General features: G+C 42.1%; 3 protein-coding genes across 9 annotated transcripts; 2 read left to right on the top strand and 1 right to left on the bottom strand.

Annotated features, from left to right (window-relative positions):
• The first annotated feature begins 1,134 nt into the window (after positions 1-1,134).
• On the top strand, positions 1,135-9,696 carry BECN1 (beclin 1). Of its 3 annotated transcripts, XM_074261646.1 has the most exons (12): positions 1,135-1,313; positions 1,550-1,678; positions 2,128-2,195; positions 3,661-3,719; positions 4,347-4,437; positions 4,567-4,703; positions 4,897-5,091; positions 6,533-6,679; positions 7,031-7,180; positions 7,459-7,519; positions 8,010-8,152; positions 8,929-9,696. In XM_074261646.1, exons 2-12 carry the CDS (start codon positions 1,552-1,554, stop codon positions 9,095-9,097), a joined length of 1,347 nt encoding a protein of 448 aa, XP_074117747.1. In that variant the 5' UTR covers positions 1,135-1,313; positions 1,550-1,551; the 3' UTR covers positions 9,098-9,696. The 3 variants fall into 3 exon arrangements, with proteins under 3 accessions (XP_074117747.1, XP_074117749.1, XP_074117748.1); XM_074261648.1 differs by lacking the exon at positions 1,550-1,678 and having other exon boundaries at positions 1,139-1,313; XM_074261647.1 differs by lacking the exon at positions 1,135-1,313 and having other exon boundaries at positions 1,413-1,678.
• CNTD1 (cyclin N-terminal domain containing 1) lies at positions 9,211-15,388 on the bottom strand. Of its 5 annotated transcripts, none has more exons than XM_074261649.1 (7): positions 15,134-15,388; positions 13,722-13,797; positions 13,314-13,488; positions 12,568-12,730; positions 11,940-12,081; positions 11,235-11,331; positions 9,211-10,554 (listed from the first exon to the last, which is right to left on the bottom strand). In XM_074261649.1, exons 1-7 carry the CDS (start codon positions 15,303-15,305, stop codon positions 10,384-10,386), a joined length of 996 nt encoding a protein of 331 aa, XP_074117750.1. In that variant the 5' UTR covers positions 15,306-15,388; the 3' UTR covers positions 9,211-10,383. The 5 variants fall into 5 exon arrangements, with proteins under 5 accessions (XP_074117750.1, XP_074117754.1, XP_074117751.1 ...); XM_074261653.1 differs by having other exon boundaries at positions 15,186-15,388; XM_074261650.1 differs by having other exon boundaries at positions 12,568-12,694; positions 15,134-15,385.
• On the top strand, positions 14,951-17,829 carry COA3 (cytochrome c oxidase assembly factor 3). Its single transcript, XM_074261655.1, has 3 exons — positions 14,951-15,027; positions 15,421-15,857; positions 17,277-17,829. The coding sequence occupies exons 2-3, from the start codon at positions 15,644-15,646 to the stop codon at positions 17,378-17,380; spliced, it is 318 nt and encodes a 105-aa protein (XP_074117756.1). The 5' UTR covers positions 14,951-15,027; positions 15,421-15,643; the 3' UTR covers positions 17,381-17,829.
• Positions 17,830-18,449: the final 620 nt, after the last annotated feature.

The raw sequence follows: 18,449 nt of genomic DNA, 5'->3' as shown, positions 1-18,449 counted from the left end.
AACTACAAGAAAGAAGAAAAATATGCTTTGTTCTGCATTCAGACTCCATAGTTCTTTCTTTGAAATTCTTCCATCATGAGTCTTTTGGAATTGTCTTGGATCATTGTATTGTTGAGAAGAGCTAAGTCCACATGTAGTTGATTATTGCACAATGTTGCTGTTTCCTTGTTCTGGTTCTGCTCACCTCAGTCAGCATCAGTTCACAGAAATTTCTTATAGTATTTCATCACAATCACATACCACAATTTGTTCAGCCATTCCCAATTATTGGGTATCTCCTCAATTTCCAATTCTTTGCCACTACAGAAAGAACTGCTACAAACATTTGCATGTGTGAGTCCTTTTTCTCCTTTTTATGACCTCTTTGGAATACAAACCCAGCAGTAACACTGCTGGATCAAAGGGAACAGCACAGTTTTATAGCTATTGTTCCAAATTTGCTTTACAGAATGGTTGGAATAGTTCAAAATTTTTAGATCTGTTTTATGCTCTTTTCTGCCAGGGAGTTTCAGATCATAGAATCTAAATTGGAATGGACTGCATCTAGTCCAATACATATCTAATAATCCTTTCAATAATACAACTGCTTATACTCAGACCTAAACTCACTTTCTATCTTCCTAAATAGCTTGTAGTTTTTTTTCTTTTTTCAAGCATTCATTGTTGAAAAGTTAAACTTTATTTTCCTGCTCTCCCAGAATCATGAATTTAGGTCCTCAGTGACTATCCAGGCCAAAATCTCTCAGTTTATAATTGATGAAAAGGTCCAGAAAGGGTGTGATTTACCCAAGGTCACACAGGTCATGAATAGCAGAAGCAGTATTCCAACTCAGATTCTGTGGCTCCAAAATCTATTCCTCTGACTTCAACCCTGACATCTCAGGAAAGTCTGAAGGAATTTGGTTCATTTAAGGTTGAAGATGCTGGGATTCAGCATCTGCATCAGAAGAATTCAGGAATTTTCAATTGCTCCATTTTCCTACCCTCCGGCTCTTGTGCTTTCCCGCAACTCTTGGGCTGGTCTATGGACTTAACTGCAGTTCTTAAATCTAGCTGTGGAGGCCGCTGTCGCGCTCCTCTCTCTGTTAACGAAGAGCCGAAGCCTGAGATTGGTCTTCGAGTCCTCCGTCACATCCTTTGAAGGGCGGAAGTCCCGCCCAGTGAACCGGGAAGTAAGAGAGGGCCGAGATATCTGGGCTGTGGGCGATGGGGGTCGGGGAGACCGGAATCTTGGAGAGCGCTGGAGGTGTGAAGGTGCCGCCGCGGTAGGCCCTACTCGTCCTGGCCTGGTCAGCAGATTCTGGAACGCAGAGGTGAGGAGGCGGCGGCGGTGGTCCTAGTCTGGGGCCCTGACCCTGGGGCGAGACCGGCCTCGACCCCGCCGTCGCCTAGTTCGTGTTTCTGCACCTCGGCCAAGAGTGGGCTCCCGGGCCCTGGGACTGGAAACTCCTTGGAATCCTGGGGTAGAGGGCTGGAGTGAGAATCCTAGGCCAGAGAAGCGCCCCCGGGAACCCCTACCCCACGCTGATCTACAGCCGGGTCCCCTCAGGGATGGAGGGGTCGAAGTCATCGAGCAGCACCATGCAGGTGAGCTTCGTGTGCCAGCGCTGCAGCCAGCCCCTGAAACTGGACACGTCCTTCAAGATCCTAGACCAAGTCACCATCCGGGAGCTCACAGGTCTGCTCCGTTCTAAGGGTTGGGGGAGGGCCATTGCCCTTAGAAGTGGACCAGTGACTGATTGCAAGCCGCAGGGCTTTGCCTAAGGATTATTTTTTTCGTTTTGAGTAAAAGAGGTTGAGATGGCTAAGGCTCCTTGCAGTTTTAATGCTGTGTAAGTTCTGGAATTCTATTGAGTTTTTCCACTTCATTTTCATTCGTGTTGAATATAAAGTGGAGGTGTGATTGGGTAAAAATAGGAGAGGAGTGGAGTGAAAGTAATGAGAAAAAAAAATGAAAATGACCTAAAATTGATGCTTGTTTTGTATGTAAAGATGTGTAAAGTGAAAGAAAACAATTCCAACTAATGTAAACGGCAAATTCTCTAAAAGAGGGGGAGGGGCACAAGGCTAACTTCACAGCTGGAGTAGGAAACTTTCACTGATTGGAGCAATTTCTTCTTCCTCTAGCTCCACTACTCAGCACAGCTCAGACAAAACCTGGAGAGACCCAGGAGGAAGAAGCTAACTCAGGAGAGGTAATAGAATACAATTTGTACTTCTCAAAGATAGAATCCAGCCTAAGAAAAATATTCAGAGCTTCTGCTCTACTATAGTGTTCCCTTGAACTTACCCAGGCTTTATTTATAGGTGAGAAATATTCTACTTCAGGTGTCTGTGAAACAAATGCATCTTTATCTCTATAGTTACAGAGAAGTAGAAGACAATTTGAGGGTCCACAAGTATTAGCCTATGGTGGGGAGCTCATTGAAGCAACAATAACACTTTGGAGAAGATTGTTACTTGATCACTGATTTCTAACATAAATGGTGAATGGCACTGTTAGTATTAGCTTTTAATATAAAAAGCAGTAATGTATGAATATGTTTTTGTCATAAACACACGAATTATTTATTTTATGGCTTACTATATTATTGTTAATCCTAGGCTGGCTTGATCTTGCCAGCTTTTTTTTTTTTTTTTTTTTTTTTGGCTGAGGCAGATGGAGTTAAGTGACTTGCCCAGGGTCACACAGCTAGAAAGTGTTAAGTGTCTGAGGCCACATTGGAACTCAGGTCCTCCTGACTTCAGGACTGGCGCTCCAGCCACTACACTGACTAGCTGTCCCACTGCCAGCCCAATTCTAGGCAAACTTTTCAGTAACTATGGTTTCATTGGTATAGGAAACTGCCACATGAGGACTAGAGGTTGAGGGGAGAGGGGGAGGCTGGGCCACCTTCTCTACAAGTCAGTAGGTTAAGTGGCTTCCTTGGGTTCATGCAGCCAATGTATTTCAGTGACAAAATTTAAAAGTCAGGTCTTGTTTTGAAAACCAGCTTTTTACTATATTACAACTTATATAAACATGTGTTATGGAAATATATCTAGATCTGACCTATAATTAGGTAAATTTGCTCCTTCCCTTGGGGGGGAAACAAACATTTCACCTTTCAAATAAGGATATTTAAAGCCAAATAGGATTTTTAAAATTCTCTGATCTGTTAGTGCTGTTAATCAGTGGTTGCCTGTATTTCCATATACCAGCTTTAGTTCTGTTAATGCTGATGATTTAATTACTAAAGCAAAACCAATCCCTGCCCTCTAGGAATTCACATTCTAATGGAGCTGACTTTACATTTAGAAGAGTAGTTGGGATAAAGAAACACTTTGGTGGTTTGTAGTGTTACTAGAATGAGAAGCTTGACCTATTTGGGAGCTGATCACCCAATTTAGGAAAAATAACTTGTGTTGACATATGGTTCTTGGTTCCAGAATTGGAGGAGATCGAGAAAAGGGTACTAGCACAGTGGTAATTAGTCTTTCTGAGGTTGTGAAGGATTTGGCCAGAGGAGAAGAATAAAGATTAACATAGTAACTAGAGCTTTATTGAAAATACTTGTCTAGGACAAGCAGTTATACTCAGGGGAGCAGGGCTATTGTTTGGGACACTAACTGGTACCATAGTCAAGGTAGCAAGATAATATTGTCCTCTCTTATTTTCAGGAGCCATTTGCTGAAACTCGTCAGGATGGTGTCTCCCGAAGATACATCCCTCCAGCCAGGTACTTATTATGCCTTAGTCCCTATTCCATACTAGAGGCACATAGAATTAGGGTGGCTTTCTCTGTGTAAGGTCTTAGGATCAGATGCCAGTGAACAACCACATAATCCCTCCAACAATCAAGGTCTCCTGTCTCCCTTCTCCCATAGTTCTTTACAGTTGTGGAGTGAATCCAAAATTTCCCTCTGGCAACTATTAGGGTGGAGAGGGCAAATTAAGTAGTACTTAACTGGGAAAAATTAATCTAATTCACTGGAGTGGAGGGAACAGAAAAAGAAATCTGAAAATGACTATCCTTTAATTGGTATTTATTAAATTGGATTTTTTTATAGGGGGTATATATAGGAAGTACTCTTTCTTGGCTACTCTACCTACTGAAATTTCTGTGGCATAAGCCTCAGGTTGATGACATGGGTTGTTCTCTCAATTCAATAATACTAGCTTATATATTACCAAGAGAAGAGATCAGAATGACTTTAAAGAAACCCAGAGTTGGGGGAATAGATTTGGCTCTCAAAAGAGTTTTTATGGCTTTGCTACCTAAGAGTCTTGCCTCTGGCACGTTAGGAGGTGGAGGGAGAACCTCTCTGCTCCCTCATGTGGCTGGTGGGTGGGGGACTGTCTATAGGATGATGTCCACAGAAAGTGCCAACAGCTTCACTCTGATTGGGGAGGCATCCGATGGAGGTACCATGGAGAACCTCAGCCGAAGACTAAAGGCAAGTCTGCCCATCAAGGGGGTATGGTTTGAACTGGTGGAGGAGTATGTGATCAGTCAGTGTGAGGATGACTCTCACTGACTCCTCACAATGAACTTCATAGCTCACTCATTTCTTCTTATTCCTCAGGTCACTGGAGACCTTTTTGATATCATGTCAGGCCAGACAGATGTGGATCACCCTTTATGTGAGGAATGTACAGATACCTTGTTGGATCAGCTGGATACCCAGCTCAACATTACAGAAAACGAATGTCAGAACTACAAGTGAGTTCTTGTCAGAATCTGATAAATGAGATTCTGAATCAGAGCCAAACAACTGGGTGCTTTCTGCTGGTCCAAAGTGCGGCTTGGATGAAGGAATCCCAGATTAATTTCTTACAGGTTTTCCTTGAGTCTAGCTGAAATACTGTAGTATAAATGGCAGATTCCCTCAGATTAAATATGGTGTCTTCAACAGGCGATGTTTGGAGATCTTGGAGCAAATGAATGAAGATGATGAGGAGAAGTTAAAGTTGGAGTTGAAGGAGTTGGCACTTGAGGAAGAGAGGCTGATCCAAGAACTGGAAGATGTAGAAAAAAACCGAAAAATTGTGGCAGAAAATCTTGAGAAAGTCCAGGCAGAGACTGAGCGACTAGATCAGGAGGAAGCTCAGTAAGTAATTCCTATCTCAGTGCATACCCCCTTCCTTCAAGACTGAGGAGAACAAATAAAGCTTGAATGTACCTTGGAGAGTTCTTAGGCACAGATTAAATGACTGTCTAGGAGTCACAATCGAAATTTGAATCCTTGTCTGCCCAACTTCAAGCCAAGCATTTTCTCTACTGTGCCTTCTATGGCACTGGGAGTACAAAGACAAAACCCAAACAGGCCCTGTTTTAAAGTTCAGTTTTTGCTAAGGTCACAAATATGTCATAAAAAATCATTTGGAGGTTGGATCTTGAGCCAAGCCTCAAAGGAAGATGGTAAAAGATGGGGTTTAGCCTATGCATAGGAAGAAAATCAGGAGATAGAAGTTCAAGAAATAACTAATGGATTAGTTTGGCTGGATCAGAGAACAAAAAAGGGACTAACATAAGTCTGGTTACATTGGTTGGAGCCAGATTATGAAGGGCTTTGAATACCAGGAATGGAAGAAAGTTTGCATTTTATCTTAAGAGGCAGTAAGGAATCACTGAATATTTATAAACTCACTGAGCCTCAGTTTCACCTGTAAAATAATGGTATTTACTTGTTTTAAAATAAATTATATACATTCTCATTTAGTCCTCATAACAATCCTAGAATATGCAGATATCATTTTAGAAATGAGGAAACTGAGGCTTAGGGAATAAAATGGTTTACCTGTAATGATTTTGCTAGTCGTCATCTCACAGCCACATATGATTTCAAATCCAATGATTTCACTATTACTCAGTAATTGCTAAGATCTCTAAAAGTCCTTTCCTGACTTAGAATTTTATAATTACATAATAGTGAAGGAAAAACCCATTCTTATTAGGTACCTGTTATATGAAGCTAGAAGAGTTTTCCATCTGATGGGGGAAAGTTAACCTTTTTTGGCACTTATAGTTAGGAAGATGTGTAAAGTAAGCCATTTTAAGTTTTACCATTAACTGTGGCTAGGCTTTGGGAATATTAAAACAAAGAATAATTTATGTTCCATGAAGGAAAGTACACATTGGGTGTTTAACTGTTTCAGCCGGTAGAAATTGAGCCAGGGATTTTATAAAGTAACAAATTTATACTAGTGTAAATACTCAGGACAGGTCAAATGAGCCAACCCAGGATAGTGTATATGTCCAATATGGTCTTAGGGAGTCAAGTCTCCCATAATTGCCCTTTTGAAAAGATTTGTGTTTTGTCCTTTTTTGAAGGGCATGCCCAGCCCCAAACAGATGGAACTTTACATTCTTTTCCTCCTCTCACTGGGAAAGAGGAATGACACTCAATGTTGTGTCCTACTTGGTGACCCTAAACCAAATTCATAAGGCCCTAACAGCTTCAAAGCCAAAATAATTCATTGATTGATTGGAATGATAAAATTTAGAGCTTTATCCACAAGTGACACCAGCTTGTTTGCCTTATTCAACAGATACCAGAGGGAATATAGTGAATTTAAACGACAACAGTTGGAGCTAGATGATGAGCTAAAGAGTGTGGACAACCAGATGCGTTATGCTCAGATTCAACTGGACAAACTGAAGAAAACAAATGTTTTTAATGCAACATTCCACATCTGGTAATATGGACTGTGGTATGGGAAGAGAGGGTGGGGAACAAGACACATCTGGATTTTAGCTACAGAGCTCCAAAGACACTCTCCCCAACAAAACAGGAACTAAGTGTTGCATCATATTTTGTTTTAATTCGGTGCTAATGGGGTGGGTATGAATTCACCTAATTCTAGGGCATAAAATTATCCAACATTGAAGGGGAAAAGAATAATTAGGCAAAGTCTTCTAGGCACCTAAGTCCTGTCACAGAGTACTGATTCTTGCCCCCCTGCTCCCACATCAATATTTCCCCATGGTTATGGCAAAGATCCCCTGGAGTCACAAATTTTTCTCTTTTTTCCTATTTTCTTCCACAGGCATAGTGGACAGTTTGGCACAATTAATAACTTTAGGCTTGGGCGGCTCCCTAGTGTCCCTGTGGAGTGGAATGAGATCAATGCTGCATGGGGACAGACAGTGTTGCTGCTCCATGCCCTAGCCAACAAAATGGGCCTGAGATTTCAGAGGTAGGATAATCAACTTTTTTGTTTTGTCTCCATAGATTAGCAGCACATTTTCAGTAATACCCCACTCTATTTGATAGATGTTTTCTGGGTGAGGATTACATCTCTTTCCTGGACATTTTCACTCTGTATAGCGTTTTATCTATAGGAGAGAAGAAGCTCTTGAATCCATGGATAATTAATTGATAAACTACATGGCTTCATTTTTATTAGAAAAGAGTATCCTCTTAAGCAGCCCTGTTATCCACTTTCTTTAAAATTTTTTTTTTTTCTTTTTTTAGGTATCGCCTTGTTCCTTATGGAAATCACTCATATCTGGAGTCTCTTACAGACAAATCCAAGGTGCTCTGGGGTATCTCTAGTTCAACTGCATTATAGAATAATCCTGGTATTTTCTAACGAGACAGCTGAATATCGTTCTAATATTGCACTTCAGCTTCTGTGCCAGCCTCAGGTGGTCTCTAAAATGTGAATATCTAAAGATGCAGTTAAAACTAAATGTTTTTCAAAATCAGCTAGAAAATTCTGAATGAGAGGTCCCTAAGGTTTTATCTATTTGGGAGGGCTAGAGAAGGTTGTATAAATTGGCATGGGAAAGGAATAGCTATGAGGGAGATTTTTCTTATTTTCTGCACGAAAAGACCAGACCCAAAGAAGTTAGTCAGTGCCCAAAGTAACATAGCTGCTCTACGTCAGGAAGAAAGCCACCAGGACTTGCCTGTTTTCAGTGGAATTCAGATAAGAGCATGGATTGAAAAATCAGCAGGACTGAAACCATTCTGTATGTTTTGGAGTCACATGTACTAATTAATAAATCTCTCCTCTTGAGCAGGAACTGCCATTATACTGTTCTGGAGGTTTGCGGTTTTTCTGGGACAACAAGTTTGATCATGCAATGGTAGCTTTCCTAGATTGTGTGCAGCAGTTCAAAGAAGAGGTGGAGAAAGGCGAGACACGCTTCTGCCTACCTTACAGGTTAGTGTACAGTGACACCAGACCGAGCCAACTTGGAAAGAATTCACAGTCCAGGAAGTCAGAATAGTGTCAAGGACTTGAAAGGGCTGAAAGAGCTGGAAAAAAGTGCTAGGTCTCTTGGCTTTGATTGTTAGGGACTTTTGAGTATTGCTCTCTCTGAATCTTTTGCTCAGGTCCCTTGATCTTATGAATGGAGCAGGATGCGATCCCCAGTCCCTGGAGAGAGAGGGGGGAGGAGGGAGGGAGGGAGGATGTTACTAAATGAGTTTGGGGATTATCTTGGCAAGGAGCTCTGTCTTCTTTAGTTTCAAGAGGGTTTTTCCAGAAGCTCCTGGAAATAAGCATTCTGATCAGATGTTGGCACCACCCTTAGTTAACAGGCAGGAGATTTCTCCATCAGTGGAGCAGAGTTCTCTTTCCTGGCCATGAAAACAAAGCATTTCCTTTCCTCTCACCTTTCTTTTCCACAGATATAGGGATGCTCTAGAGGTTAGTGAAGGATACTCTAACCCTCATCTCCCACAACCACCCACTCTCTGCTCCCATCCTTTCATTTGCTTCTATGCTCTCTGCATTCAGCTGTGACAATGGGGCTCTTGTGACAGCCAGCATGATATTTGGCTTTCGAAGCAAATCCAAAGTACACCACCCTTCCCTGACAAGGGTGCTTTAATGGAGAAAATGACGTGAATGGTCCCATGACCATGGCCCTGCCCGTTTGCCTGAGCTGACTTGATTCTCAATTACTAATGAGCTCTGATGTGTCTCCTCTGTAGGATGGATGTGGAGAAAGGTAAGATTGAAGACACAGGAGGCAGTGGCGGCTCCTATTCCATCAAAACCCAGTTCAACTCTGAGGAGCAGTGGACAAAGGCACTCAAGTTTATGTTGACAAATCTGAAGTGGGGTCTTGCTTGGGTCTCTTCACAATTTTATAACAAATGACTTTTTCATTTTTTTCCTCCATGAGAGTGAGGGAGTCTTCTGCCTTAATGGCTTTGGAATGTTTTATTGGCAGAAATGTTATAAATTCATTCAATATTAAACAGTACAACATGTTTACAGTACCAAAAAGGAAAATCCACAAAGCCACTTTATTTTAAAAGAATAACATTCTATTGCAGTAGTGTACAGAGCAGTAACAATGTGTATAAATAACTCTCCACTAGTCCATTTCACAACTTTCTAATGTCCTTCAAAACAAAAAAAGATTGCTTTCATAAAAAGCCTAAGTTGAGTGATTATCAACGGATTCTCTTTCCCTTATAGTCATATTCAGCATAGTTTTTTAAATATGAATATTAAGAGGAATGAATTGTATGTAATGTTAAGTAACATGGGAAAATGTCACATGTGGCCCAGAGGCCACATGATGTGATTGGAAGCTTGAAACTTAATTCTTTCTCAAAGTTTAGTGCTTATTGCCTATCTGCTGTGTGCCAACACACACAAGGCAGAAGAGAGAGAGACATGGAACAGACTTTAATAATGTTTGGGGCATTATGAAGATATATAATTCTTAATAAAAGATTTGCTGCAGTCTATTACTGTGCTGAGGTGCACTGATTGTTTAAAAAAAAACTATCCTATAAATAAAATACTTGGTATTCTAGAAAAAAACCAAACACATGTAGCTATGTAAAAAAAGGTTGGGACATGTCAAAAATTTTGTATTTTTAGTCATTTAAAGTAGACTGAAAATAGCTAATTCTGGGGAGCTAGTGTGTGTGTTTGCTTATTTCAAAGGAGTGGGCAAAGGTCCCATCCTCAAATGAGAATGTACTTGGACTGAGATATTTGGGACAAAAACATGTTAATGGCCTGTAAGTCAAGGTCACCTGAGTTTGGAGTCTTTTTTTCTTCCTAGTCATATTCTTTGTTTTGGATTCATTTTATTTTTACCAAGAAATCACATCTGAAGAGAAAACATTTCATCCTAGCATTCTTCTTCTCCCTCCTTCCCCATTTATTTTTACCAAGTTAAAATATATCCACATTAACCCTTTTTCTCTTTAGATTAGCAAACAAAAAATGGTAACATAAAATCAAACTTGCAAGACCTAAGATATTTCTGAGCTTTTTTTCTGTACTAGATTATTAGATTAAATAAATTGGGGATGGAAAAAGTCATGGCCTAGAGTCTTGACTAGGTTTTGACCTTAAATAGATTTGGGGGTAAAAGTGGTCATGACCCGAGAGTCTGATGATATTCTAGAAACTCACAGTCAGGCTCACATGTTGCAGGTGGCAGCAGCTCTCAGTGGTCTGACTGCCAGATGGTGCAGGTCAGGTTGCTGTCGAACTGGGGTGCTGGCTCCTACAGAGTGAGTCAGGATTGCATATGAAAACTCAGCAATACTTTCAGTAGCAATGCCAGTGATACTGTGTAAGTACTCCACAACCTCAGAGAAAGAGAGACATAGAAGCAGCAAGTTTTTCTGAATCATCTTGACAGATTATACAAGTGTAAATTTTTCTGGACAGCCTCTAGAATCAAATGCTAATTAAATCTTTCTGTTCCTCTGATTTTTTTTTTTTTTTTTTTTTGGAAGGTTGGATCCAAATTATATTTATCAGAGCTAAAAATTGAGATAGTTCTTAACACTTAGCACTTCAAACTTGGTATATGATTGACTTTTAAAGATATTAGTCTGAGGAACATTAATTACTAGGAAGAGTGGTAGCCTAATAACTAATAACTCCTGATAGGGAAATGATCATATCCCTGATAAAGTATTTCTTTTGATGGGAGGGACAAATGTAGAGACTTAACTCACTCCATGCCTCATCCAGGGTATAAATTTCCCCCATTTTTAGAAGAATACTCAAGATATTTGACCAGAGTACGTACCTTTTCAAAGCATTTTCAACTTTGCTTTGTTAAAAAGTTAAAAATGCTTTAATCAGCAACCTAACCCCAAATGTAGTTCTCTACTGCCCATTTGTCTTGGCACACTGATCTGTCTTGTGCTAGGCTTTGGCACTTATTTCTGGTGAAGTTAAATCTGCCTTTCCCTTTAATTGACTGTGGAATGCTTTTTATTAGTTGAATTTGATAATGATGTCACATAGTAATGCATACCTGGACCCACCACTCCTGGTTTTGGATGAAAGCACTGGCTGCAATGATCCCAACTGCCAAAAGCATGAAGTCTTCTTTCACTGATAAAAATTTTCCCCTGAAAAATTAAAATCACAGTTCAGTTTTATAACTAAGGTGAGAGTTGCCCAAGTTATTTGGTTGTGGAAATTTATTTATATTATTTGATAAGATTACTCTCATGGAAAGAAATGATGGAACCAGCTAGCTGGTTATCTCGGAGGTAGCTTCCTCCCAACCAGGATGAAACATGAACTTCATGTGTTATTTGATTTACTGGCCTTTTGTGTTCCCGTCTGTTACAACCACACATTTGTGGGGCTTCTCTCATCTGCCTTTACAGTAATCAGGCACTTATGTCAAACCTGCAACCTTATGACTGGTTTGTTTTGTATGTTTTCTCTTTCTGAAAACAGCCCAAGCACCCCAACATGTGATCACGAGTTAGTTAATGACAAGTTCATTTAAATATTTTAAAATCTTCAAAGTCTTTTGGGTTTTGATTGGGTTAAACTTGCTACATCAAAACATTTTAAGATCATAAATTACAAGTTTATGTGAACAAATTCATTATGACTATATACCAAAGTGAGGGGACAAATTAGTTGGCTTTACCGAGTCTCACCCACTCAAGTCCTTGTCAGAACACTGCTCACATTATTTGTAAATCCTTAAGAAGTACCTTACCCCTGCTCCATAGGAGTAGAGTTCTCAATTGTTGCCCTCAGCAGACTTTCATAGATAGGCTCATGCAGGAGATAGACCAAGTCAAGCAATGTCAGGCAGGTTCCATGCAGCTGTTTGGCTGAGACCAAACAGCCATTATACCCTGCATGGGGTATGGAGAGTGTTAAGTCTCTACATTTGTCCCTCCATCAAAGGAAATAGTTTACCAGGGATGTGGTCATATCCCTAACAAATCAGGGTAGTACGTTTTAAGTTATTAGGCTACCACTCTTCCTAGTAACTAAGTTCTTCTGTAGACTTGTTTCAGTGGATTGGATATTTGTCAAAGGTAAAATTGGGGTTTTTTAGTGGTTCTAAGTAGAAGTTAGCTATAAGGACTAATGTCCTTCCAGAATTGCACTCCAAGAAAAAAAGCCAAAACCCACCAAGCCAATTACTGCCCCCTCCCCTTCCTGGCTGCCAAACTACTAAGCATAGCACTCAAGATGTTGCTTTTCTCCTTTGTTCAGTCAATCGAGAGCCCTGGAAGGCACAAATGCTTCTAGTAGAGAAGTTTCAAGTTATATTTGGCCTTTCATGGCTACTGTGCTTGTCTAATTTTCACCAAGATATCTCTTGAATGATATACCTAAAACTTCTAGGAGCATCTCCACATACGCCAAAGGAGTAGGTAGATTGATTTGGAAGTTTAAAGACTTCAGAATGGCAAGTTCTGACTCCAGTAGTTCTTCTTTAGTATAAAGGTACCCCAGAGCCTGGAGGAAATTAAGGACTGTAACATTGCTGACTATCTGAATAAAGAAAAGAGGGAGAGGGGACAGAAAAAGGATTTTCTAATAAGTTGGGGGTTTGTTACAAACACTGGGGGTGGGGAGAGTAATACCAGCATAAGATCATAGATTTGGAGCTAGAAAAATTTGAGATGAGGAAATCAGTTTAGAGTTCAGAGAGCAATTGAGATAGAATCTGAACTCTTTCCAATTCCAAATCTAATGCCCAGAGCTACTTTCCTTTTTATAAATCTTACCTTTAATGATAATTTAAGTATGTTGACTATTCAGGCACCTTATGCAAACTGTCCTTGAGTCCAAAAGGGAGGAAAGGTGACCTGTCTGTATACTTATATGATGGCATTAATCCAGCTATTATACTCTTAAGAACAAGATTGCCAGTTATAACAGCTGTGTTTAGTAGAGGTGCTTAGGAGGTGTAATTGTACTCTGGAGTTTCCATATGAATAGAATCACCGAGGCTAGGGGTGGGTGTCTCAGAGCTGCCTGGTAGAAAACTTTAATTTATTCCTATCTAGTTGCCCACAGGTCAGCTTTTGAGCACAGTGCTGTGAAGGTGGAAAGAATAAGACCAATTCCTTACTTTGTAGTGGAAGGAAAGTTTGCTTGCCAGCTGAACACATGACACAAGTCGAAGTACAAATGTATTACAGAGCTGTTCTTTCTGGGCCCTCCAGCTCCAGGGCTCTGCTTTCTCATTCCCTCTCACCACAGGTGCTGCTTGGTTGCAGATGCTTTCTGCTTGCTTAACCATGAACCTACAGGAGTGGGAGGGAGGACAGGAGTAAACAATCTAGTCTTCCACACATTCCAGAGGGAGCATTTGTTCCTTAGATTGCTGCATCTTAGTCTCACCAATATCAATTTAAGACTTGGTTAACACTAAAGTAAAGGAACTCAGGAGCAATGCCAAGGTACCATTTCAACAGTGGTGAGCACATTAGTTAATCAGAGCTACCTAGTTGCAAAGCCCTCATGCCCAGGACTTTACCTTTCTAGGATTTCTACTGCCTGGTAGCTCACGGATTTTTCCAGGCACCATTGTTCAGACAGAAGAAAAATGAACTCTGCCAAAATAGAAAAGAAAAGCCTGAATCACAAGATGCAATCCTAACCACCCTGAACTATCAGTGTTGTGTAAAAACCATGATGCGACTCAAGTTAGGGGGTCAGAAGGTGAGAAAGATGAGACTAGAATAACTAAGGCAGAGCCTAATTTCTTTTGCTGCCAACAAACTGATCAGAGGCACAAAAGGGAAGTCTGATTTGTGTGCCAAGAGCAAGAGCTGATCAAGCTCCTTGGTGACAAGGGTTCAGCAGATAAGAACTCTTGCTTGGTACCAATACACATTACCCCCTTCCCACCCTCTACCTGCTCATATTCTTGACTGCTGGGAAATTCTGGAATAGATAAGAAATCCCAATTCCTATAGTTTAATATAAAACCAAAACCGCTTTCTTGAATTTTAATCTTGCTGATGACAATTTTTTTTCAGCAACTTTCCTCTAGAGATTTCCCATGCATGCATAGCTTAACTCCACCCCCTTTATAATGGGCATGATTCCTCTAGTCTGTTAAGTGGAACTAAGATGACTGAATTCCTTGCCTCCCTCCTTCCTGCCCCTCTCCCACCAAGTTTTATTGTGTGTTTTTCATTGTAGGGTTGTTAAATAGACAGATTTTGAAAACTTCACTAATAAATTGGTAAAGACTAGTCCTAACAGCCTCCAATATTTCCCTTTGAGTGGAAAGTCCCAGTTGGAATTGTTTAACTTGCAATTCCATTATAGGGTGGGAACCAGGAAAAATCTCAGTTCTCAACAGAGGAGCTTTCCAGGACCCCTGGGTTATACATAAAAGACCATCAGCATGGGACTGCAGATGGTCAGATACATGCAGAGAGAACTGTACGGCAGCCAAACCTCTCTCGTCACTGAAATCCATCTCTCTTGACTAATGTGCAGTGGTAAATCCAAGACAAGCCCACAACCCTCTAGCACATAAACACACCTGCATAAAATATCCTGGCAAGCACACAAAATCCCACCAGCAGCACGCAGGTATCGCTACCGACAGTGGAAAACTAATTCAATTATCTCCTGTATCCCTATTGCTTGGCATATGCAGTTAAATGTATCTTGACTTGGTGGACTATGAAAATTCAGACATTATGTCTAGATTTTAACCAAAATAAAACGCTACTGTGTTTTCTAGTTTGCTTTGGGACCTTAAGGATCTGAGCAATGGCTTCGGTTTTCTGCTGACTAACGGAAGAAGAGGGGGAGAGGAAAGGAGGGTAAGAGAAGGAAAAGGGGAGGAGCTGAGGCCCTCGAGGCAAGGTTGGGTGTTTTGGTGCCTCGGGTGCGCAACACACCCCATTCCCCCCAGTCCTGGGCCCACACCCACGATCCGGGTCTCCCTGAAGCTGCCCGCCTGCCCCCGGGCTTCCCGCACCGCCCTCTCATTCTCTTGGGCTAGGTGGAGCAGGGCGTCTTCAATCGTCTGCGTGTCCACAGCGCCAAACTTAAAGTCGCAGAGGGAAGCCGACGCTCTGGGCCCCGCGGCCCCAGCCATAGTCAGCTGCCCTGCAGACCCTCCAGACGACAACGACCCCCTTCCCCCCTCCCCCCCAGACTCTCAGAAACTTCGCAGCTTATGAACGGCCTCGTGCTCCCAACGGCTTTTCTAGGTCTCAACTGCCGAGCTCGCGGGCTCCACGGGAGCTTCAGCCAATCAGAGGGCGCGCCTAGCACACTCCGCCCCTCTTCCGCCTCATCTCGGATTCTTCCGAAGAAAAGGTCAGCCAGACTACAAGTACCAGAATCCTCAGCGACGACGACGACCTAGGGGCTACCGTCCTTTCCGGCGTGCGCCGTGTTTCTGACCCGCTCTTGAATAGGTCCAGGAGCGAGATGGCCGATACCAGTGCTGGCGGAGCTGCGGGATCAGAGGTCGGAAAGGCCCCCGTAGCGCAGCGCATTGACCCGGCGCGAGACAAACTGAGCCCGGCCCAGCTGCACTTTATGAGGCAGGTGGAGCTCTCCCAGTGGCAGAAAACGCTTCCGCAGCGGCGAGGTCGCAACATCCTGACCGGACTGAGCATCGGGGCCCTCGTGTTGGCCATTTGTATCCGCCGTCACGGAGGCTGGGGGAGGGGAGGGGAGAAAGAGAACCGAGGCTGGGGAAGGAGAGAGAGGGAGCGGGGGGAGCCTTAGAATTCGAACAGACACATTTAACTTCCGGAGGGAGCCAATGATTTGTCCAAGGTCACAGTGCAAGACAGTAGCCTAGCCTTGCCTAATAATAATTAACAATTATTACCTAATTTGTTAATAGCGGTAACTTAACATTTTTATAGCGCCTTCCTTGTGTCTTGACACAGTGCTAAAAACTTTCCCCCAAATACCTCATTTGATCAAGTATTGCCCCCATTTTATAGATGAGGAGACTGAGGCAAATCTGTTTGCCAACAGGTTTGATTGCCTAATAGCACACAAATTCCGAAGATGAATTTGAATTCTTCAGTCCCCAGATAGAGCTTTCTGCTCGCCAGGAATACATGGAGAACAGGTGCTACAGGCACCTTTGGTTTGTATGGAGTGTATTGGTATAATAAAATAGGTGAACAAATCAAATATTTATTGATAGTAAATCATAATTTTACTGATCCCCATATTCAGTTGAGACCCTTTATGGGATCATGACCCACTGTATAAGAAGCTGGGGTCTAACCAGCATCCAGAGAAACAACTATGGAAACAGAATGTGAATTGAAACGTAATTTTTTAACCTTTTTTGTTTGCTTTTTTTCTTTTTCTGGTTTTTCCCTTTTGTTCAGATTTTTTGTTTTTCCACAAAATGACTACTATAGAAATGTTTTAAATGATTATACATGTATAACATCAAATTGCTGTCTTAGGCAGGAAGAAAGAAATTGAAACTCAAAATCTTAAAAAAAATGAATGTTGAAAACTATCTTTACATGTAATTGAAAAAATAAAATACTACTGAATTCAGGAGGGAAAAAAAAGCAGCTGGAGTCTAGGGAATTCCCTGATGGGGAGACTCCCAGTGCAGGTCAGCACTTAGAGCTCTACGGTGCAGAGACTGTGACTTGCCAAGCAAATCTTGAACCCATATATCTCCCTGGCTCCGAGGCTGCCTTGCCCTCCATTATGCAGTACTACCTCAAGACACTGTTGTTGTGCTAACAAGCCAGTGTGTTTGTTGCCAGGCTTGAGCCCAGCTTTTCCTGAGTTAGAAGCTATTCTTTTCCACTAATATACAGAGGAGAACAGCTAGAAAAGAGCTAGGATCAGGGTTGCAGGTAGAGAACAAATACACCGAACATGTATGAATGTTGAGGGTCAGGGTGGGGGTGTGGTTTGAATTCCAGGATGGTGTGGGAACCACTTGAAGGAGGCAAAAAAAAAAAAAAAAAAAAAGCATAAGACTACTGGGAGGAGGAGTTGGGACAAGCTGGGGAAAGAAAATTGAGGGGCATGCTCTGATTTCCTCATGGTTTTCCTGAGCCACGACTCCCAGATGGCTATACATTCTACTCAGTGTCCCAAGAGCGCTTCCTGGATGACTTGGAAGACAAGGCCAAAGCTGCTAGAGTGAAAACTGCTGGGACCAGTACCCCCTAAACCCAATGAGTGCTCAGACTCTCCACTCTGGATGGAACTTCTTCAAAATGAGAATGGGATGCTTCCACCTTCTCTCCTTCCCCACCCCTTCAAGAAGGAGACTCCCACGGGAATGAGGAGTGTTTGGGCCAGCCTGACTTTGGGATGTGATTTGGTTTTGGAGTTCCACCCTGCTTTGGGAATTGTGTGTCCAGCCAATTTGATAGAGACACCTATTCCTTCTTTCTCCTTTCCCTCCCAAATTGAGCCATTGTTAAAATAGAAAGGAGGTGCAGTTTAAGTCACCTCCAGCTTTTTCATGTCTTCATAACTTCTTTCTGTCTAAGATTTAAAGCTGTTGTTGGGAGAAGAGAGGAAGATAAGAAAAGTAACTCTTTTCTTTGTTGAAACTGGCAATGATGGTCAAGGGCCGATTCACAATAAAGTGAATCATCCTTCTTGTACTAGAACTCTGTGAATTTAATGGGGGGGAAGAACAGAAAGGTTTACCAATCGCGTTGCCCTAAGGAAACTTGAATGTTTAACTAGAATGGCTTTTCCTGCGATCTCTTCACCTGATTAGCAGGTAAAGATCATGGAAATCATTGGGCTGTGTGTGGCTAAGCTATCCTTCATGCACAAACACACTCCTCATTTCCATTTTCCCTCCATTGCCTGGGGCCTTCACAATAGCCTTTTCCCCACCCCTGGATGGAAGGGTGAATGGGGGTCATCCAGCCCTCAAGAGTTTTCTGAGCTTGCCTGTGCAGGCCCAGGGTGGGAGCTGGAAGAGAGGTTAGATTGATGGAGTGGATGGTTGACCTTGAAATTAAGCTGCTGATGGCATAATGCCAAGAGGCTGGGTGTCCACCTCTGCTCCCCATTGTGAGAAGATTTTTTAATTCCCCCCTGCCTCACTGGTAAGGCTAGGCCCTTCCACCCACCCTCTATCCCCTGCAGGGCTGACAGACCAATAGACTCATTTCCAATATTTTTATTGGCTTCTTTACAAGTCTGACATGAGTGTGCCTAGCCCTTGGCTTGGGGAGATGGGGGTGGGGGGATCGGCTAGGGAAGTTCTCCACAAGCA

The sequence above is a fragment of the Sminthopsis crassicaudata genome, chromosome 4, assembly GCF_048593235.1.
Source record: "Sminthopsis crassicaudata isolate SCR6 chromosome 4, ASM4859323v1, whole genome shotgun sequence".
NCBI classification, from domain to species: Eukaryota; Metazoa; Chordata; class Mammalia; order Dasyuromorphia; family Dasyuridae; genus Sminthopsis; species Sminthopsis crassicaudata.
This window is presented reverse-complemented; position numbering and strand designations above follow the sequence as displayed.

Coding starts and splice junctions, on each gene's coding strand:
- COA3 (XM_074261655.1), top strand. CDS start 15,644: ATGGCCGATACCAGTGCTGGCGGAGCTGCGGGATCAGAGGTCGGAAAG. Junction 15,858..17,276: donor GGCCCTCGTGTTGGCCATTT/GTATCCGCCGTC, acceptor CACGACTCCCAG/ATGGCTATACATTCTACTCA.
- BECN1 (XM_074261646.1), top strand. CDS start 1,552: ATGGAGGGGTCGAAGTCATCGAGCAGCACCATGCAGGTGAGCTTCGTG. Junction 3,720..4,346: donor AGATACATCCCTCCAGCCAG/GTACTTATTATG, acceptor GACTGTCTATAG/GATGATGTCCACAGAAAGTG. Junction 7,181..7,458: donor ATGGGCCTGAGATTTCAGAG/GTAGGATAATCA, acceptor TTCTTTTTTTAG/GTATCGCCTTGTTCCTTATG.
- CNTD1 (XM_074261649.1), bottom strand. CDS start 15,305: ATGGCTGGGGCCGCGGGGCCCAGAGCGTCGGCTTCCCTCTGCGACTTT. Junction 13,489..13,721: donor GCAGTAGAAATCCTAGAAAG/GTAAAGTCCTGG, acceptor CCACTCCTGTAG/GTTCATGGTTAAGCAAGCAG. Junction 11,332..11,939: donor TCTACTCCTATGGAGCAGGG/GTAAGGTACTTC, acceptor TTAATTTTTCAG/GGGAAAATTTTTATCAGTGA.